Source organism: Martes martes, assembly GCF_963455335.1.
Source record: "Martes martes genome assembly, chromosome: 17".
Classification (NCBI taxonomy): Eukaryota; Metazoa; Chordata; class Mammalia; order Carnivora; family Mustelidae; genus Martes; species Martes martes.
Genome location: NC_137905.1, coordinates 49,293,584 through 49,316,270, shown reverse-complemented (window position 1 = coordinate 49,316,270; position 22,687 = coordinate 49,293,584). Strand labels below are relative to the sequence as shown.

The window sequence follows — 22,687 nt, the reverse complement described above, 5'->3', positions numbered from 1 at the left end:
CCCTCTGTTGACCAGGTGTAATTGAACACTCAACTTGCTTTTGTGGAAGCTGTGGCCACTGCCACCCCAACCCCTCTTCACTCTTCTTCCTCTTACCCAATCATCTTAGAACTACAGGGAAATGGAGCTGCATCCTTCTCAGGAAGTACATGGTCATTCAAAAATATTCATTAAGCGTCTACTATGTGCCAGGCAGTGTTCTAGACATTGAGTAACAAAAGAGACAATTTTCCCTATCATGGGGAGCTTGTGCTCCATGGGAGGAAATGGACAGTAAACAAGATAAGTAAACCACACACTACACTAGATGATAATACATGTCATGAAGAAAAATGAGGCTGAGAAAGAAAACAGAGAATTCTGGAAGAGAGAGGCACTGCAATTTTCAATAAGCTGAATGGGAAGACTTTACTGGAAATGTGACATGTGAGTAAAGACCTGAAGGAGAGTTGGGGGTGGGCATGTGGATATCTGGGGAAGGAGCATTCCAGGCAGAGGAAACATCAAATGCAAAGAGCTTGGGGCGGGATGTGCCTGGAGTATGTGTGGACAAGCAAGGAGGCCAGGGTGGCTGGAACAGAGTGAGCAAGGAAAGGGTGAGAGGAAATGAGGTCAGATAGGAAACAAAGGGGGCCATTTTATTTAGAATCTTGGGGGCCAATATAGGACTTTGACTTTTACTCCTAGTGAGATGGAAGCCATGGGAGTGTTCTGAGCAAAGAGATGTGAGCTGACTCAGGTTTTAACAAGATCCCTTTGGGTTGAGGGCTAGAAGAGTGGCATGAACATAGAGCCCGGGGGAGGGTGACTGCAGCAGTCCAGGAAGAAGATGATGGTAGCCAGACCTGGTGACTGTGGAGGTGGAGAGGGATGGTCGGACACTGATAGAATGTGAAAGTAGCACTCTCAGAACTGACTGGCAGACTGGACGTGGGGAGTAAAAGAGAAAAAAAGAGTCAGGGATGACTCCAAATCACGTGAAACTCTTAGAACTGGTGTTTGGTTCCAATTAGGATTAGAAATTAAGGATCAAGCTAAGGTTAAGATTAAGGATCAGTAGCAATCAGTATTGGTGGAGTTTCACTTGAGGTTTGAAGACAAGGTTAAGATTCAGGTAAAGGTGACAATTAGCGCTGGTGTTCAGGTTATGGCCGTGGTTGGGGTTAGGGCTAGGTACCCAGGACCTGGGTAAAGATTGGGTATAGAGTTAAGACAGCTAGACTCAAAATCAAGGCTAGGATTATACCTAAAATCAGGGCTGGATTTGGATCTTAGGACTGCATTGGGGCTGACGCTGGGATCAAGGTCAGGGTGAATCTCTTCTTAGGACCAGGGTTAAGGTTTAGACTTGTGATATAAGTGGGTCATAATAATCAAACTTACAGTTAAGGGTTGCATCAGAGCCAAGGAGATTAGAAAGAGAATTAGGCCAAGACAGGGGTGGCACTAAGGACAAAGTTGAAGTTAGGTTATAACAGAAACAGAACTAGGAATTTACTGGAGGTCAGAGTCAGGTAGGTCAAAGGTAGAGACTAAGATTGGGGTAAGATTACCTTTAAATGTTGACTCAGTTTTTGGCAGGATGTGGGTTGGGTCCTAATATGAGAGGACATTGTCCCACCACTGGAGATGGATGTGAGTTGAAAATTCAGGAATTTTAGCGTGGTCTTGTCAGCTTCCTGTATGGGAAGGTAGGGTGGGCATGGTATTAGGTAAGGTAGTTTTAGCTGCTATAACAAATAAACCCTGACATCTCAGCAGCTCAGGACAACAGTCAGTTAGCTCCTGCTCACACAGCAGTACAATGCGGGCCTACAGCAGGTGTCCATTTATGGGCTCCACCATCACCGGGAAGGGGAAGGTGCAGAAGCCTTCCTAACTTCTTTCTGTCACTTCTGCCAGTCTTCCATTCACGAACACTAGTCACTTGGCCCTTACCAGTGATACAAAAGGGGAATCTGGGAGGAGAAGAATGGATTAACAGCCCTGGAATTAATGGGGAGAGATATCCGTGGACAGTCTTCAGCCTGGCGTTGGAGGGCTGAGAAGGGGCATGGCCAAAAGTCCAGATAGATGGCAGAGATTGAGAAGGCAGAGAAACTCAGAAACAGAGAGAAATGGACAGAGACCACAGAGAGGAGGGGAGAAGTCAGAGAGAGGGACAAGAGACTTAGATCGGGGACAGTGACACAAAAGAGAGGGGAGCTAGAGAGATGGGGGATAGACACCCAGAGTGAGGGAGACAGAGATCAAGAAGGGGTGAGTAGAGACCCAGAGAAAGAGAAAAAGAAAACTGAAAACAGAGAAATCCAGACAGGGTGGCTGGGGGCAGAACCCAGAAGCCCCCTCCTCACCTTTCCTGGAGCCACCCTTCCCCCCTCTCTTCACTCAGTGAGGCATGACCCCCACTCTAGGTCGTTCCCAAGTGACAGCTATATGTAGCTCATTTGTTGATTTTAGTAAATGAAGTGTCATTTTCCCCTTTCTTTTCTTTTCTTTTCTTTTTTTAAGTTTTGTATCTTAGAGGCAAGAGGGAGCCTACCCAATTCTGACCACCCCTCTTTAAAAACAAAACAAAACAATCATAACGCTTTCCTCTCTTGCTATAGATTCCAGAGATTGGGTGGAACTTTGAAGATGAAGGTAGAAAACAAGTGGCCTTTGGTGAGGGGCATCCCCACATCACCCTAGGTGCCTTTGGCTCTCTTCTCCCCACCGGAAGACTGATCCCTGGAGAGGTTTTTGGAAATACAGATCACTTACGGACAAAGAGGGGGTGGGCAGAGGTCTCTGGGTTCCACTTCTGCCTACACCCCAAGGCCCAGAGATTCATGTGTCCCTAGGGCAAGATGTACTTCGCCAACCTCCCATGGCAAGACCTTTTTGAGGGCGAATAAAGTCTCCAGGACCCACACCCCTCCACAATCTAGTGACTGCTCAAGGCCTAAGGCATTTTGTGGGGGGGCGGGATCAGGCGCTAGACTGGGGTGGGCAGGGGTCTGTGCGGGACCAGGTGGGGGGAGAAGGCGTGGCTAGAGCAGGAAGGGAGGAAGGCTTGGTAAAGTGTGGGAGGGTTTGAGCACACCTAGACCTGGAATTGACAGGTGGGCGTGGCTTCACGGCTTCCTGCCTGGGATTGGAGGGCTGAGGCGTGACGGTGTGGTTGGGCGTGGCTAAGGAAGGCCGGCCTCCCAGACAGGGGAGGTAGCTCTCGCTTTCTAGCCCTGGGATCGCAAGGCTGGGGAGAGGGAGTGGTTCGGGTTCGCGCCGGGGTCTGAGAGTGGATGCCAGGGGTAACCTTGTAACTAGCTACGGGAACAGAAGATCCGGAAAGTATCAATGTAGCTCCTCCAAGCGCTCAGGAATACACGGGATGGTAAACATAACACCCAGGGGACGCACAGTGAAGCTGATGGAATGTCACCCCGCACACGGTGCTGAATGACACACTAGACCGAATAGGCTGCCCTTGAGGAGCCCCCCCGCCGCCTCCCCGTCGCAGGCTGGGTGGCACCTGACATGCACCATCTCCTTGAATCCTCCCTCACAAGGCCTTATGAGATAGAAACTGTGATTATCTCCATTTCACAGACAAGGAAAAGGAGGCACAGAGACGCTAAGTAACTTGCCCGAAATCGTCCAGCTAGTGAGCCGTGAGCGGGAGTTGAAGCCACGCAACCTCCTTCCCGAGCCTATGTTCTGATTTACTAAGACTCAAATACTCCCACAGACTCCGGGAGCAGACACAAGGTAACAAGCAGCAAATGTACACAACGCACACCCTGACTGGATGATCCTCTCCCCGCCTTGCCCACCGCGCCAGCCGTGGGACTCCACAGCTCAGCCCTTCCGCCTTTCAAGCCTCGGGTCCTCCCCGGACCCAACAATGACACTCCTTGCCTTTGTCCAGCCTTCCCGGCATAACTAGGGTTAAATAACCAAAGTTTCTAGCCACTGAGCCAGAGACCTTTGGAAAGACCTAGCATGAACTTCAGGTGTCCTTGACCCCTGAGATTGGGTTAACTTGGAGGGAGTCTTCGCCTAATAGCTAAGAAGAGAGACTCACCCTTCCTTTGTCATTGACTGCCTATGGGATCGTGGGAAAGGCTGTCTCTAGTTCTCTTTTTCCCATCTACATAATGGGGATCATCAAGGACCTTCCTTCTGGGATTGCTGCAAGGACTGAGTTATGCTTAGAGCACTTAGAACACAGCCTGATTCAGACTAAGGGCTCTGTAGGTGCTAGTTATTAGTAGATGTGAGTCTCAGTTTATCCGTTTATCTGTCTGGGGGGCTTGGCATGGACCAAATGGACGCCTTAACCCTCTGAAACGGTGCACAAAATGGCATGCATTTACATACAGCTTTTATTAGATTCCCCAGTGGGTCCCCCCAGATGGTAAGAGAATCCACAGAAAGGCACAAAGAGATGTCTTTCTCCATAGCAAGGGACCCCTAATTCCATCACTCTCTGCTTATAACCCCTACCCTGACCCCAGGCTTTCCATGTAAAAGCCTCACTACCCAACATGGTCTGCAGAGTCCCACTCCAATGGCCAACCCATCAGGCCGATCTTGAGGGAACCTGAATTCAGCCTGGCTGGCTCTCCTTCCCCCTACCCCCATTCCTGGTCCTCTCTCTGCTCATCAACACACCAAATTCTGCCTTGCTTCAGGGACCTTTTACATTTGCTTTTCATCTTCTTTCCAACTCAACATCCTACCTAAATAGCCACACAACTCACCTCACCCCACCCCAGAGTCTCTAACCAGTATCCTTTAGAGTCTTTATAGCACAGAACGCCATTCATTCATTGATTTCAACATGTCTTTAAAAAGTGTACGTGCCAGGTGCTGATCAAGGCAACAGACACAACAGTAAACAAGATGGGCGTTGCCTTCACTAGGGCTCACACTCTGAACCTCTTAAGTATTTGCTTATTTGCTGCTCTGTTGTCTTCCTCCCCCAACCCACCCCCAAATAAAATGTTTACTCCCTGAGAGCAAGGAGCATTCCAGTCTCCAGCTCTTTTTAAAATGTTAAAATGTATCCTAAGCCAGATCTCTGCGTTGTCTCAAAGTGTCATTCCCGACATTACTTGGTAATTCCAAAAAGGAGAAGACACCTACACATGGGGTGATGTGAACAGCACCTTAACCAAGGGATAGAACTCCGCATCACCGATAATGCCACAAACAAAGGTCACATGCCCCCACACGCCACCACTCTCCACATAGAAGGACAGGATAGCACCTTTACTCTACGATTGCCTGAAACGCACACATCGATTCATAAGGAAATATCAGACAAACCCAAATTGAGGGACACTCTACCAAACACCTGGTCTACTTTTTTTTTTAATCTCAATCTCATGGAAAAGAAAAAAGGTAGGGGACTGTTCTAGATTAAAGGAAATGGAACAGACATTATCACTAAATGTAGCATGGATCCTGGTTGAGAAAAATGAACCCCACAGGTATAAAAGACATTACTGAAATGATTAGAAAAATTTGAGTATCTTTATTTGATAATAGTACTCTATTTATATTCTAAGTTCCCAGAATCGGATAACTGTACTACAGTTGTTTAGGAGAAAATACTTCCTGTTAGGAAATATGTGCATGCTGAAATATGTACCAGAGTAAGTCATGAACGATGTCTGGAACTAACTCTCAAAGAAAAAAAAAATATATATATATATAATATATATATGTCATATATATTATATATATATATATTATATATATATATATTTGGACATTTGATTTTTAAACACATGAACTTTTTATAGTATTGAGGTGCTTGGTTGGCTCAGTTGGTGGCGCATGTGTGACTCTTGATCTTGGGATTGTGGGTTCAAGCTCCACGTTGGGTGTAGAGATTCCTTAAAAATAAAATCTTTCTTGGGACACCTGGGTGGCTCAGCTGGTTAAGCATCTGCCTTCAGCTCAGGTCATGATCCTGGACTCCTGGGATCGAGTCCCACATCGGGCTCCCTGCTCAGTGGGGAGTCTGCTTCTTCCGCTGACCCTCCCCCCTCTTGTGCTCTCTCTCATTCTCTCTCAAATAAATAAATAAAATCTTTTAAAAAATAAAAATTAGGGGCGCCTGAGTGGCTCAGTGGGTTAAAGCCTCTGCCTTCGGCTCGGGTCGTGATCCCAGGGTCCTGGGATCGAGCCCCACATCGGGCTCTCTGCTCCGCAGGGAGCCTGCTTCCTCCTCTCTCTCTGTCTTCCTCTCTGCCTATTTGTGATCTCTGTCTGTCAAATAAATAAATAAAATCTTTAAAAATAAAAAAATTAAAATTAAAAAATTAAATCTTTCTTTAAAAGAGAATATTTGATAGTATTAAGAAATTATGATTATGGGGCGCCTGGGTGGCTCAGTGGGTTAAAACCTCTGCCTTCAGCTCAGGTCATGATCCCAGGGTCCTGGGATCGAGCCCCACATCATCGGGCTCTCTGCTCAGCAGGGAGCCTGCTTCCCTTCCCCTCTCTCTGCCTGCCTCTCTGCCTACTTGTGATCTCTGTCAAATAAATAAATAAAATCTTTTTTAAAAAAAGAAATTATGATTATTATTTAGGTATCATACCGTATTGCTATACTTTAAATCTTAGAATTACATACTCTAGCATATGTGATTGAAATGATATTATGGCCGGGGTTTGTTTTAAAAAATCGAAGAGAGGCGCTTAGGTGTCTCAAGTGGTTAAGCATCTGACTCTTGATTTTTGGTTCAGGTCACGATCTCAGGGTCTGGAGTGAGGCTCCACTCAGTGGGCAGTCTGCTCGAGATTCTCTCCCTCTCCCTCTGCCCCTCCCCTGATTGTGTGCACACACTCCCTTCTCCCACTCAAAAATAAATGAGTGGATCTTTAAATCATCTAACGGATGCCAGAGGCGTGGTGGGAACAGGGATGAAAGAAAAATGGCCACGTGTCAGGAACCGCGAAGGCGGGTGATGGGTCTGTGGCTTCACTAAACCGTGTTCTCTACTTTTGTGTGTGTGTTAATCTGCTCAGGCTGCTGTGGCAAAATACCCTAGCCTGGGTGGCTTTAATAATGGAAATACGTTTTCTCATAGTTCTGGAAGTCTGAGACCAGGGTTCCGTCCAGTTTGGTTTCTGGTGAGAGCTCTCTTCCTGCCTTGCAGACAGCTGCCTTCTCTCCTTCTCATGGCGTCCTTATGTGGCCTTTCCTGTGTGCTGGTGGGGACAAAGAAAGAGACAGAAACATTAAGAATTGTGTGCTTTCATGTCTCTCTCCCTCTAAGGATACTAATTTCATCAAATTGGGCCCCACTCTCAGGTTCTCATTTAACCCTAATTACTTCCCCCAACGACCCCCTCACCGAATGCCGTATGAATGAGGCAGGAAGGGAACACCAGTTTATCCCATAACAGTGTATGTATGAAATTTTCCATAATAAAAAGTTCTTGGGGGAGAATTCTCAAATGCCAGTGTGCACCAGAATCGCCCAGAGTGCTGGTTTAAAATACAGCTACCAGGGTGCCCGGGTGGCTCCGTGGGTGTTATGTGTCTGACTTTGGCTCAGGTCATGATCTCAGGGTCCTGGGATGGAGTCCCTCACCGACCGCACTGGGCTCCCAGCTCAGCAGGGCATCTACTTCTCTCTCTCTCTCTCTGCCCCTCTCTCTATCCCTCCCCCTGCTTGTGCTCTCTCTGTCTCTCAAATAAATAAATAAATACTAAGAAAAGGGGGGGGCTTTTTAAAACATCTCTAAAATACAATGATCACACCTAAAAATTTTTTTAGAAAAATTCCTAGTATCATATGATATAACTGCCATGTCTCCCCAGCATGTTTGGACCTTTGAGAAGAGTTTTTTTAAGTTTCTTTCTTTCTTTTTTTTTTTTTTTTTTCTGTAGTAATCTCTCCATCCAATGTGGGGCTCGAACTCAGGACTCTGAAATCAAGGGTAACATGTTCCTCCTAGTGAGCAGCCAGGCACCCCAAGCAGCTTTTAGTCTTATGGTGAAGAATTTTTCATGGTGGGAGATGAGGCCAACAACTACGGACTGTTCGATCTCCTGAAAACTAAAAGTTGTCCGAGAAAAGACGTGTAATCATAGCATACTAGAAGGCTCAGCTGGGGACAGAGTTTTACTTATTCATAATAATATAGGCATGAATATTGATCTAATAATAAATTGGGAAACAATTCCACAATGAGGAAGGAGAGGGCGAGTGCCTTAAGGGGAGGGGGCCTGTGTGTAAGAAACTCCATCACCTTCCACAGTGGAAGTCAAAGGATAATGTGAAATCGAAAAATAAGTAGAAATTTAAACACATTATCTAGAATCCTGGGAGTAAAACACCAAAAGAAGGGGTGACAAGAGTTCAAAGTGGTTGGGTAAGAATAAAAATTAAATTTAAAAAAATTGTTGACATAAAGCACACCGGGGGTCCTTACTGTGGAACGTCCGTAGAGCCTCTCCGAAGGGTGGGGGTCCTTGAGCTGTAGGGTTGTGCATTTGTGTACGTTTTGTTCAAAGAAGCGGGGTGCTGGACTCTGGAAGGGGAAGGCTTCTCTGAGATGAGGCAGCACGGGGTGGGGAGAGGCAAGGCCATCAGGATTTGTGAAGAGCCCAATTCATGTTCAGGGGACCCTCATCCTCACCCCACCCCACCCCCAAGGAAGCTGAGGACCCCCCCCCCCAGGGAAGGCCAGACTATGGTCCCAAAAGGAAGCAGAGGGCACATTCTGTTCAGCTCATTTGAGCGGTTGTAATTTACAAGGGTGTAACTAACCCCCAAGGGATGGTGCCGTACCCTGGGGCAGGTAACGTGGGGAGCAGTGGCCTCTCCAGGCTGGGAACTGTGAGGAGAGGAAATGGGGGGCAGCGGGGGGTGGGGTGGGAAGACGTTGGCTGAATCCAATGGGAAGCCAGATCGCATTGATGCGTATGAGACAGCGCTAGGAGAGAAGGGGAGGTGTGGATCTGACAGGAGCTAATGGAAGCCACCCACAGCGAGGAGCGGAGAGACAGACCTGTAGGTCAGATTCCATTCTTAATCAGAAGGGAAGGTGGTGATACCCAGGCTCTTGGTTCGGGACAAACCTCTCCCCTGCATCCTGGGCAGACCCCCTCATCTCTTCCCCGCCCCTCCCCAAGTGTTTCTCTCCCCTCACCATCCCTGCTCCACCTTCTGCAAATGCTTCTCCGGTGAGGAGGGTGGTTCCTGGAAAAGCAAAGCAGCCACACTGGACCAGAGAATACAAACAGGTAATCAACATAAGAAAAGATGCTCAGTGGGTTTAGCATCTGCCTTCCGCTCAGGTCCTGATCCCAGGGTCCTGGGATAGAGACCCACATCCAGCTCCCTGTTCAGTGGAGAATCTATTTCTCCCTCTCGCTTTTCCTGCTTGTGCGCTCTCTCTGTGTCTAATAAATAAAATCTTTAAAAAACAAACAACAAGTAATCAACCTAAGAAAAGACACTCAGGGGCACCTGGGTGGACCAGTCAGTTAAGCGTACCACTCTTGGTTTTAACTCAGGTCATCTCAGGGTCCTGAGATCGAGCCTCATATCGGGCTTCACACTCAGCGTGGAGTCTGCTTGGGATTCTCTCTCCCTCTCGCTCTGCCCCTCTCCCCACTCATGCTCTCTCTCTCTTTCTCTCAAATCAATAAATACATCTTTTTTAAAGGTTTTATTTACTTATTTGACAGACAGAGATCACAAGTAGGCAGAGAGGCAGGCAGAGAGAGAGAAGGAAGCAGGCTCCCTGCTGAGCAGAGAGCCCGATGCGGGGCTCGATCCCAGGACCCTGGGATCATGACCTGAGCCGAAGGCAGAGGCTTTAACACACTGAGCCACCCAGGCGCCCCTCAATAAATAAATCTTTAAAAAAAAAAAAAAAAGACATTCACCTTAGTGAGCTTGAACATGAGAATGAAACCAGGAAGGAGCTTTAGGAAAGGTGCAGACATGAAGAAGTTGCAGTCTGGCCATCTTCTTAAAGATAATAGGTTGGCAAGTTATTTTTCTCTGCTTCGGATACTGGCAGGCTGAATTATTTGCGTCAACTCTCCCACTTAACACAAGGGAAATGCTGGCTACCTGTATTTTCCCGTCTCAGAAGCAGTGAAGAGAAAACAGTTGGGCCATTTGTTGTAACACGAATCAGGCACTTACCAGGGAACCCAGCAATCACACGATGGGTGCTTTCTCAGAGAAATGAAAATACACGTTCACACATACAACAGGCCCATGAATGGTCACGACAACTTTATCCAAACAGCCAAAAATCAAAAACAATCTGGGTATCTTCCAACAGGTGAACAGTTAAGCACGTTGTGATATTCCCAGCCCATGGATGACAACTCAGCAATAAAATCAAATGAACTCTTGGCACATACAACAGCTTGGATGAATTTCCAGAGAAGTATGCTGGGGGGGGGGGGGAGCCAAGCCCAAGAGGTTGCACACTGTATTATTCTATTTCCGTAACATTCTTGAAATGACAAAAATCATAGAAATAGAGACTAGAATATGTTGCCAGGGATTAAGAAGAGGGTAAGGGCCAGAGGAGAGGTGAGCGTGTTTATAAAAGGGCAATCAGGTGATCCTTGGGGTGATGGAAATGTTCTGTATCTTTTTTTTAAAGATTTTATTTATTTATTTGACAGAGATATCACAAGTAGGCAGAGAGGCAGGCAGAGAGAGAGGGGGAAGCAGGCTCCCCGCTGAGCAGAGAGCCCAATGCGGGGCTCAATCCCAGGACCCTGAGATCATGACCTGAGCCGAAGGCAGATGCTTAACCCACTGAGCCACCCAGGAGCCCCAAGAAATGTTCTGTATCTTGATAATGGTGGTAGATAATGCAAACCTACACATTATAAAACCACATGGAACTAAACGCACACACACACACAGATGGGTTCAAGTAAATGCAAAATCTGGACAAGATCAGGGGATTGTACCAATGTCTACATCCTGGTATTAGTAATTAGTAATTAGTAATTGTTTTGTAAAATTAGTAATTGTTTTGTAAAATATAGTAATTGTACAATTAGTAATTGTTTTGTAAAATATTATCATTTAGGCAAACTGAGTTAGGAATACATGGGATCTCTATTATTTCTTATGACCGAGTGGGGACTCTACAGTTTATCTTAAAATAAAAAGTCTCATTTTCAGGGTACCTGGGGGCTCAGTCGGTGAAGTGTCTGCCTTCAGCTGAGGTCATGACAGTGATCACAGGAAGTAGCAGAGTTGGGATACAAGCCTGTGACTCCAGAGCACATTCTCCCTCCACGTCAACTCAACAAAGGCGCGGGTGTGGGGAATTGTGAAGATCCATTACATTCATTCACCCATCTCTCCTGTCCATGATGTACCAAGCCTGGGAATACTAGAGAGACTACTAACCAGATGCTGCCCTGTGAGGTTTACGCTCTAGTAAAACCAGCTAATGTTAAATTAGATGATCAACAGGGTAATGACAAAGTAAAGAAATAATTGAGGGTGAGACCGAGGACCTGGGGGTGAGAGGGTGAGCTCTAGCGAAAGCATGGCCAGGGAAGGCTGATTTGGGCTTGGGCCAAGAATTGGATGGAGCTAAGGAGCCAGCCTTACCAAAATAAATAAAAGGGAAAGAAGAAAGGCTCAGGGAAGGAGAAGCAGCAAGTGCAAAGGCCCTGTGGCATATCTGAGGGTCAGAAAGGAGGCTTGGATGGCCGGGGAGAGATAGGAGATGAGGTCAGAGAGATCACACTGGAGGCTTTGGGTGCCAGAGGGGAATGTGGACATGGCATCTAGGGACCTGTAGGTCATAGCTAAATTTGGGGACTGTATTCTGAGATTCACAGAGAATGAGAGATTTGAAGCAGGAGCAACACAACTTGATTTGCATTTTAGAAACATTTTTCTGGGGGCACCTGAGTGGCTCAGTGGGTTAAAGTCTCTGCTTTGGGCTCAGGTGGTGATCCCAGGGTCCTGGGATCAAGCCCCGCATCGGGCTCTCTGCTCGGCAGGGAGCCTGCTTCCCTTCCTCTCTGTCTGCCTGCCTCTCCACCTACCTGTGATCTCAGTCTGCCAAATAAATAAATAAAATCTTTATAAAGAAATCTTTTACTGCTGCTATGTGATATTCAACAGAGCTCCTGGCTTCTATCCTCAACTCTCATAGTCTTTTCCCCCATCCAGCAGCCAGATGGACCCCTTAGATCTTGAATTGAAGCAGACCCTTCTCTGCTCAGAAAACCCCATCTTCCCTGGCTCCCCCCTCACTCAGAGCACGAGGCAGATTTCTTAACAGTAGCCCACAGGGTCCTGCATCATCTCTCACCTCCCCCCCATGTTCCTTAAATACCTAAGGCGTGCTCTGACCTCAGGGCATTTGCCCTGGCTCTTCCCTCTGCTTGAGACAATTTTCCCCACATGTCTATAAGAGACGGTTTCCCCACATGTCCTCTCTTACCTTCTCCAAGAGACCTTCCCTGACCACTCTCTATTTCCCTACCCTCTTTTTTTTTCTCTATAGTATATAACCTTACCCAGTAAATTTCTATCATTTGTTTGTCTTGTTATCTATATAAAATTCCGCTCCATGAAGTCAAGCATTTCTGTATGTTTTGTTCCTCACTGTACCTTCAGCACCTAGAACAGTGCCAGACACACACTGAGTAATCAGTAAATATTTGCAGAATGAATGAGCAAATATCCCGGTGTCTCTATACCTCTGCGTTGCATTCCTCAGTAAATCTTTAGTGAGGGAATAAAATTACGTATAATGGCTAAAGCTCACCTTGGACATCCCTCCGCTAATGACTTTACCTGTGTTGCCAGCGGCCATCCTCAGAATAGCCCCTTAACAGGAAGTCTGCTGTGATCCCCCTTTTGGTTAAACGGAGGAGACAGAGTCCAGAGAGGTGACATTACTTGCTCAAAACCACACAGCTGGGAGTGGCCGTGTCAAGATCTCCCGCCAGACGCAACAGAGATCTCGAGGACAATGACTGTGACTTCCTTGGTCCTGGGGAAGTCTCTCACCTCCCTGTCTTTCTTTTCTCTTTCTTTCTTTCTTTTTAAGATTTTATTTATTTATTTATTTATTTGAGAGAGAGAGCATGAGCAGGGGGAGGGACGGGGAAGAGGGGCAGGGGAAAGGGGCAAGCACACTCCCCTATTGGGCAGGGAGCCGGGTGAAATGCGGGGCTTCCCCTGGGAGCTCAAAGTCAGGCTCAATGTCATGACCAGGAGTCAGACGCTTAACCCGCTTAACCGACTGAGCCACCCAGGCGCCCCCTCGCCTCCCCATCTTTATCTCTACACAAGCATGCCCCAAAGTCCCTCTGAAAATCCCGACTGCCTCTCTCTGTGTGCCTCCCCCACTTTCTCTGGGTCCCCCTCCTCCTGACTCACCCTTGCCCCGCCTGCCCCTCTCAGGACTTCCAGGCACCGGGCTGAGAGGGAAACTCACCAGTAAACAAGGCAGCCTTGCAGTCTGGATACTGGAGCGGCCATGGTGGGGGTGGAGGTTGTGAGGGAGTAAACACGTTGGCTGATGAATTTCTCATCAGTATCATCTCTGCCTTTCCCTCAGTACACAGCCCCAGCCCCTTCAGGGAAGCAGGCTTGTCTGAGGAGGGATGTCTTTCAGTTACTGATCCAGTGAAACACCACCAGGAGGTGGAGGAAGGGTAGACATGGCGCTAATAACAAAGTCCTAGAAAAAAACGACTGGGGGTGGGGGGTAGGGGGTGGGGGTGGGGCATGGGATAAGCAATAAAGGGGGGAAAAAAAACTCAAAAAGTCTTGCAAGCAACAGAATCCGAGAGTCTCCAGACCTAGTAGGTGCCATTATTAAGGGGAGTCATGGAACCTCGAAACCTCCACCTGTCCATAGTCACCCTCACGCACGCAGCGGATCCCACCGCTCCGGAGACCGGCACTGGGTCCACACGCAAGGACTCACAACTGCTGAGCGAAAGGTCCCGACTGTGACTTTGTGGAAAACACTTTGCCCAGAGACCCCCATACTCGTCCTGGTCCCCCCCTCCAGGAGCCTCATTCTTCTATGTGGTAGATTCCTGTCTCTTCTCCCTTCAAGAAGGTACATCCCTGTCCGGCAGATCTCATGGGTTCTCTCTGTGAAAATCTATGTGACTCAGCTACTCCCATCCTTCCCAGGTTCCCACCTCATTCTACAGTTCCCACACCTGGCAAGTCCCACCCTGCTCCCTGCTTTTTTGGGGGAGGGGGGAGCAGAGAGAGAGAGAGAGAGAGAATCTTAAGCAAGTTCCACACCCAGCACAGAGACCTACACAGGGTTTGATCCCACGACCCTGAGATCGTGACCTGAGTCAAAATCAACAGTCAGACACTTAACTGATGGAGCCACCCAGGCGCCCCACCCCTGCTCTCTGCTAACCACTTTTGCAGACTTTCACAGGAAAAGGGATGATGTCCTGAGTTCGGCTCCAGCCTACCCTCACTGTCCATATAACCTTGGACAAACCCCTCCACCCCTCTGAGCCTCCCATGGCTCATCTGATAAGTGGGGTTCTTAATGCATTATACAGGGTCTGGGTAGGGCATAATTCTGACCCAAAGGAGATGCTCAGGAAATAAGGGCCCTTAAAATTATCGCCTTAACTGTGTCTTAATTATCTTAGCTAATATTTAATAAACTCATCCAATGAACCAGGCTCTACATTCTGGGACAGGTGATGACACCATTCTCTCTTGACAGATGGGAAACCAAGGCTAGGAGATGTTAGGTAATAAGCCTGCTCGGCTAGCAGGTGGTGGAGCCAGGCTAGAAACGGGGGCTGATTAATGAGCATTTACCCATGATGCTGTCCACCAACTGGCCAGGGGTGTTTTGTTCTCGAGTCACCCCACTGCCTGACCCAAGGACCCCCCACACTCTAGAACAGAGAGTTCTAGACTCACTTCTTCGGGGAGGTGAACCAGCAGAAAACTTCACAGTCGACTATACGATCAGGGGGATCCTTTTATTTATAGATTTCCAGAAAGTGCTTGGTGTGCACATGAATCCAGGGATCTTGGCCAGGAACCATGGCTTGAAGAACTGAATTCTTGAATCCTTCCCATCCAGAGGCCTGTTTCCACAACAGCAAAATAAGAAAGTGGGGCAAACTAGACTAGATGGTCTGGAAAACTCTCTGGAGCTCTTGGACCCATTCATTTATTCATTCATTGTGCTGACTAGTATTTATTGAGGCAGTATAGGGCGGTGGTTAAAGGCAAAGACTTTGGACTCTGGCCCACCCAGGTTGGAATCCCAGATCTGCTGCCTGCCAGCTGTGTGACGATAGACAAGTCACCTAACCTCTCTGAGCATCAGTTGCCACCTTTGCAAATCATGACTAATAATAGCACTTACCTGAAGAAAGGGATGAGGGTTAAGTGACTCTAGTTGTGTATGGCGCCTTGTGGGGACAGCCTCAGCTCTCGCCTCGGGGGCTCACAGTCCAGAAGGGAAGACAGACCAATCCCCAACCAGTGGTAACTCAGAGTGGGCAGGACTGGGATGTGGTCACCTAGAGAAGTTGACCCAGGGGTTCAGCCTGAAGGTCAAGAGGGCTTCCTGGAGGAGGAGACATTAGAGCTGAACAGTGACAGCCATTGTAACCACTCAAGATACAGGAGTCACCCATGTGAAAACTTATTATTGGTCCGTGGACATTTAGCGCAAGGAAATAGAATGTGGTCTGGAGGGCCACACCACCTCCATCCATTCATTCATCTTTTTCTTTTTTTAAGATTCTACATATGTTTTAAGTAATCTCTACACCCAACATGGGGCTTGAACTCACAACCCGAGATCAAGAGTTGCCCACTCCACCAACTGAGCCAGCCAGGCGCCCTCACTCATTCATCTTGTTAATATCCCCTGCTCTGCGCAATGCCCAGCCCTGCACTGGGCAAGGCTGGGGACACATCAGTGCCCAAGACAGCCCTGATTCTACCTCCCAGGGCTCATGGATTACCACTGAGGACAGATACTGAACAAGTCATTATCCAAATCATTACTTCAGAAAGGAAATTACAAAAAGCTAGGAAGAAAGAAAACTTTTCCTGTGATATTCATGAATTTCCTCCCTTTGTTGCCTCCCAACCATGAGCCCATCCACAGAAAAAAACACATTCACTCAATAAGCATTTATTATGTTCTTTCTGAAAGCATAACATGTTGTTTCCCATTGGGGATTTTTAACACACTTTGTTCAGACTTTGCTTCCTGAGCAAACTGAGACAATGTGAGCTGATGGGGACAGCCCCACTGCCCCTATCCAATCAGCAGCAAACAGAAGAGCATCCTAAAACACATTTCTCCTATGTCCCTCCCCTGCTTATAGCCTTCGGTGGCTATAAGGCTATAAGGCTATAAGCCTGAGACAGGCTCCCTGCTCAGTGGGGAGTCTATTTCTCCCTCTCCCTCTGTGATCTCTCTCTCTCTCTCTCTGTCTCTCTGACAAATAAACAAATTCTTTTAGAACAAAAATGAATAATAATAGGGCACCTGGGTGGCTTAGTCAGTTAAGCGTTTGCCTTCTGCTCAGGCCGTGATCTCAGCGTCCTGGGATTGAGTCCCACATCAGGCTCTCTGCTCAGCAGGGAGTCCTGCTTCTCCCTCTCGCTCTCCCTGTGTGCTCTCCTGCTCTCAAATAAATAAGTAATCTTACAAAGTAAAATAATAATAATAATAATATTCTGAAATTAAACTCACAGATAATATAGACCACCAACACACAGGTTTTATTTTTAAAAAGTAGTATTGTGTCCTGAGTTACAAAGGGGAAATAAAAGACAGCCATTCATAATAAAAGAATAATCTATTTTCATGTATGAATGCTCAGAGAAGGCCAATCTAAAACACATCTCATTAGGCAGATACTAGCATCTCTGTGGAGACTCCCACAAATGAGACAGGGACAAACTGTGTGCTGTTTGGACAGTTGCCACAGTTACCATAGCCTGGGGTGGCGGGGCTTCTAGAAATAGTGAACAGCTCTGAATAACAACGTGCACAGTGGTTGCGTTCCAGGAAAAGTCAGTGTATCCAAAAATACAGTAAGAGCACTAGCATTTATATGCAAAACGCAGCTAGGTTCTAGACTCAGATCATCACAAATGCATTTTTCTACATATATGGGTGCCCAGTGGGGACACTAGATGGTAACGTGGGGCCCAAGACAGATCTTGGTCATGTGGATCGTGGAGTTCTCCGGCATCCGCAGTCCCCGCCCCCTAAATCCAGTCACTGCCAATGACTGTGACAAACCCAAAGGGCTTTGCCGAAACATCCCCTAAAAGCAATCTATGATCTGACCGCCTCCAGCCCGTACACGCAGGGCTGGCTTATCTTGGGATCCTCGCTCTGTTCTGTCCACCCCACCCGTTCTGTCCCCCAACTTCAGGGTTCCATATCTTGTGTCCCTCTTTCTGGAAGATTCTTCTTTGTGGTCTCACCCTCCAGGCCACTTCCCCCCAGCCCCGTCTCCCTCAGAGCACCCTGTTTATAGGTAACCGGGTGTCTTGGGGTCTACTGTTTTCTAATTTGCTGGCTGTTCCCCGCAATGCGCTGGTAGCGCGTGAAACGGGCGCCAGGTTCGCTGTGGTCACTGGTGAGTTTCCAGCATCCAATGACATAAGGAGCCTCAGTGACTCTGCCCTGAGTGGTCAAGGCGACAGATGAGGCTAGTGGAGGAAGAATTCCTAGAAGGGGGTGTGGGCAGGAGGCAAGCTTTTTCTTAGCCCCTGAGGTCAGGGAGGATGTGGGACAACACACAGGGTCAAAGTAGGGCGTTCTAAGTGAGACTGTGTCAGGCCACGGCCTCTAAGATCAACTCCCAGTATTTCTAGAGTCAGACTGGGCGTGAATTCCAGCTGTGCCACTCCCCTGCTGAGCAACCTTAAGTACATTCCTTAACCTCTCTGAGCCTCACATCCGTCTCCATAAAACGCAAGTGATAATGCCCACCTCCCTGCATGGTCACAAGGCTGACATCATGGGGATCTCACAGGTCTCACAGATCTCATTTCTAGAACATAGATCTCGCTTATACAGCGTCGAACACCATAGTGTGATTCAACAAATATGTTGAATATTTGGCTCCCAGTTCAGGACCTGGGTCAGAGGCCCAGCTCTGTCACTTGCACACTCTGTGACTCCAGGCCAGTGAGTATCCCTCTCTGGGCTTCAAGCAACTCGTCTATCACTGGGAGCTCATAACTGCGTTTCCCACATAGACGCTGTGAGAATGATACCAGATAGCGTAGGAACTGCTGTGCAGCACAGTGTCTGGCCTGGGGTGAGGACCAGTTATCATCATCAGGAATGGCTCTGGGGTATCTGGAGGCCCGTAGCCTCGGACTAAGGGAGGATAGGGGGCAAGGGTGTGTTTGCACACATGGAGCTTTATGGAATGGGTAGGGAAACTGAGGCCCAGGGAAAGGAAGGGCTTTTCCAGAAGTCGCGGAGGCGGAGCAATGACCACAGACAAGGGGAAGGGCCTCCTTCCCCCTCTCGGTGGGGGATTACAGTCGGAGGAGGAGTAGGACCGTGGGCAGGGAGTGGGCCCTTTAAATCCTAAGCTCCACCTTTGTTTAGAAGGGTCTTTGGGGGAGTATAAAAGGGGGGTGCAGTTCCTCTCTGCTCCAAAAAAGCACCTGCTGCTCTTGTCCACAGGCCCCCAAGCCCTGGCCTCTCTCTAGCCGCCCCCCTCTTCCCGCCCCCCCCCTCCCGCCTGGGAGCCATGCAGCTGCCGCCCTTTGACATGTGGAAGGACTACTTCAACCTGAGCCAGGTGCTGTTGGCCCTGATCCAGAGTGGGGGGCAAAGGCCCGAGGCCCAGGGGAATGGGGACCCGAGGCCCGGGCCCTCTCTGGGGCCGGAGCAGGGCGTGGGAGGACCGGGAGCCAGCAGAGGCCTGGCCACCCTGTGTAATTTCTGCAAGCACAACGGGGAATCGCGGCACGTCTACTCCTCACACCAGCTGAAGACCCCAGAAGGCGTGGTGGTGTGCCCTATCCTGCGACATTATGTGTGTCCCCTGTGCGGGGCCACCGGGGGCCAGGCCCACACGCTCAAGTACTGCCCACTCAACGGCGGCCAGCAGTCTCTCTACCGCCGCAGCGGGCGCAATTCGGCCGGCCGCAAGGTCAAGCGCTGAGGACACAAGGTGCCCGCCCCACAGCAGCCCCCCAATCCTCCTGGTCCAGTCCCCGCCAAGTCCCCGGACCCTTCCCCGCCGACTCCCCCAGCCCTTGGGAGCTTCTGGCTCCCAGAGCTCCGTCCCCGCTGGATCCTGAAACACTGGAGGCTACTGGGGAACCAGGCCAGCTCTGCCCCCGGGGACCTCACAGGCCTTGGAGGTCTGAACTGGGGGTGTCTGTGGATTCTCGGTGCAGCAGGACTGCACGGCCTTGGGGCTCCTTCTGGGCCCCCCGTTCAAGGCTCTTTTCGTCTTTCCCGGGCTGCTGGGGATGCGAGCCCTGCCTGCCCCCTTGACTTCTCAGCCCCGTGGTTCCATTCCTTCTGGAACTCTTGGACCGGTGGACCTACAGGACCCAGCGTGCTCTCCCAAGCCCGCCCTTAGAATTTGGAGAGCGTGAACAAGACTGGCTTGGACGCTCGAGCCGAGAACTTCCAAGATGGGATTCTGACACGAAACCTGCTTTGTCTACCTTCTCCAGCTACCTGTAGACCCACCGGTTTCATCACGGACCTCCCTGGACTGTTCCTTCCCTGCCCCAGCAGCCCATTCCATCAGGAGCTGGGGAAGGGAGGGGACACGCTGTGGTGGGGGCGGGGGGGGGGTGCGGGGGAGGGACCTGGTCCTCCAAAGCTTCTCTGGGAGTGGAGAGCCTTGGGGCTCGCGGACACCCCTCAGCTCCCCCTGGTCGACCTTCTTGTTGATTCTGTTTCACTGCACTCTCATCCCCAACCACAAGTCACCGCTGGACGGTTCCCCCAGCAGGCGGAGGGCATCTCTCCACTGCCTCCCTCCCACCTTCCAAATCCTCATGGCTTGTTAAAGGTCTTTTTTTTTTTTCCCTCCCGTTTTTGTCCCCATCCTCCAACGCTTAATCCACGAAGCTCCGACAAAAAAGGGGTTTCAGTGCCCACTTGAGAAAGGCAACTGCCTCGATTTTCTTTTAGGGGAGATGGAAAAAGAGCTCCGGTCAGATTGTTAAGTTGCACATTTTTTTGGCTCAGGGCTGGGGGCCTGGTGTTCAGTTCTGGTGAATAAAGAGTGTTTCTGGTTGTCTTTGAAATCACTCTGGTTCTGTCTTCTCCCCTGGAGGCTGGGGGAGGAAGCCACGTTTGCCCCAGTGGGGAGGCAGAACAGGAAGGGGTCCTGGGTTCCTCTCACGATATGCCCCTCCCTTTACATCCCCGGACACAGGTCACCTAAGGACTGGTCCCCCACGTCCTTTTTCATGCCCTTCCTGGGGCTCTGTCCAGGGGTCCCCCTCCCTCCCTGCTAGACCACAGGTCTTCCAGGACCAACTTGAGGGTAGTTCTTTTTTGTTTGTTTGTTTGTTCGTTTTGTTTTAAAGATTTTACTTATCAAAGAGCGCACAAGCACGGGGAGGAGCAGGCAGAGGGAGAAGCAGGCTCCCCACTGAGCAGGGGGCCCCATGTGGGACTCCATCCCAGGACCCCAGGACCAAGACCCAAGCCAAAGGCAGGCACCTAACCAACTGGGCCACCCAGGCATCCCCTTGATGGCAGTTCTTAAACTTCGGGCTCCCAGATCCCCTTTGGAGAGGTGATGGGAAAAAATGATCCTTGGTCCCTTGAAAATCCACATATGCACGAATTATCTGAGGGTTTCTTTTATCCCAGCAGGCCACAAATATTTATTGATCACTTACCTTGTGCCAGGCATCTTTCAAGGAACTGGTGGATACAGCAGGGAACAAAGATGACATGTGAGCAAAATCCAAACAAAACAAGGCAAGCAGAGACTATCTGGAGGAATGGCATTCCGGGCAGAGAGGACAGCAGATTCAAAGGCCCTGCGGTGGCGGGAGGCCAGCTGAGTCATAAGAGTGAAGGCCAGTGAGTCACATGGGAAGGGCAGTCGAGAATCTTGCAGACCCTGGTGAGAACTTGACCTTTATGCCCCCCCACCCGACCCCCGCCCCAGACCGTGACGTGCACCATGGGCCCCTTCATACATACCTCAGTCACATAGAGACCAGAGATCCCAGTTTAGGACCTCGCAAAAACACAGCTCTATGCACAACAGAGACCACCCCCCAAGTTAAATTAAACAATAGATAAAAAGAGGACTCCCCAACCCCAGAGCTGTGGCATGTCCCTGGCAGCAGGGTGAGCCCCAGAAGAAGAGGGAGCTGCATCGGGCAGGAAGGTGATGGCCTTTCAGATGGGGCTATGGAGGAGAGCCTTGTAGTTTCATAAAGGAACCGTGTCTGACAAAGTGTGGGCAGCAGGTGTGGAAAGGGAGAAGGGGTGTTGCACACTGTACTTGGGGACCTTACAAAGGGTTGGGGGGGACACTTTAGACACTGAGAAGTGAGAGGGAAAGATGCTGAGGCGGTTCTGGAGTGTGGAACGTAGGAGGTTCTTGGGGACAGCCACAAGTGCTTCACAAGGGGACACATCCCGGAAGCTTCTAGACACCTGCGATGGGGCTCAGAGGAGAGGGCTGGAGACAAGCAGTTAGAGGTTGTCAAGTGTGCGGGTTGGTTTTTTTTTTTTTTGAATGAGTTAAGTCATTTATGCAACACATAATTAAGTGGCACAGTAGCTGACGGAAGGTGGGACACTAAAGAAGTCAAGGGAACAACAGACCCTGAGCCCCATCTCCTCCAGCTCCTTGCACCTGCAGAACTCCGTGCACCTGTGCACAAGTTTCCCTTACCAGCGGCTTCTCATGACCTCTACACCGGACCGAGACCCAACACCCCACTCAGCCCGGACTCTCCACGAGTTACCGCATCCCGGCTGCACCCCCCCGGATGCCCAGGGGAAGGGAGAGGTCTGGGTGACATGCAGGGGTCTGCTGCAGGTTCCGGTTGGGGGTACAGGGTCAGTTAGGACATGGTGAGCATAAGGTCCTCAATGGGTGTTATGAGTTGAATTCTGTCTGTCCCCCGAAAAGATATGTTGAAGTCCTAACCCCCAATACTTCAGAATGTGACTCTCTTTGGACATAGGGTCGTGGGAGATGAAATCAGTTAAGATGAGGTCATATGGGAGTAGGGGGCGCTCTTAACCCAACATGACTGGTGTAATTATAAGCAGAGGGAAGCAGGCACCTGGGTGGCTCAGTCGGTTAAGCATCTGCCTTTGGCTCAGGTCATGATCCTGGGGTTCTGGGGTCGAGCCTGGAATCGTGGGTGTCCCTGTTCTGCAGAGAGGCTGCTTCCCCCTCTGCCTCTGTCCCTCTCCCCGTTCATGTGCTCTCCCCCTCCGTCTCTCGATCTCTCAAATAAATAAGTAAGCTCTTCAAAAAAAAGACCCAGGGCAGCCAGAGGCCACAAGAAGCAAGCAAGGATCCTCTTCTGGAACCTTCAGAAGGAGGGCAACACTGCCGGCAGCTTGGTCTCAGGATTTCTAGCCGCCAGAACTGGGTGAGTATATTTGTATTGTTTTAAGCCACCCACTTTGTGGTATTGTTACAGCTGCCTTTGGAAACTGAGGCAGGCATCCC

General features: G+C 49.4%; 1 protein-coding gene across 1 annotated transcript; it reads left to right on the top strand.

Moving 5' to 3' along the window:
* Positions 1–18,757: 18,757 nt before the first annotated feature.
* On the top strand, positions 18,758–19,174 carry NANOS2 (nanos C2HC-type zinc finger 2; the record flags this gene model as incomplete). Its single annotated transcript, XM_080829609.1, has 1 exon — positions 18,758–19,174. One exon carries the CDS (start codon positions 18,758–18,760, stop codon positions 19,172–19,174), a length of 417 nt encoding a protein of 138 aa, XP_080685735.1.
* Positions 19,175–22,687: the final 3,513 nt, after the last annotated feature.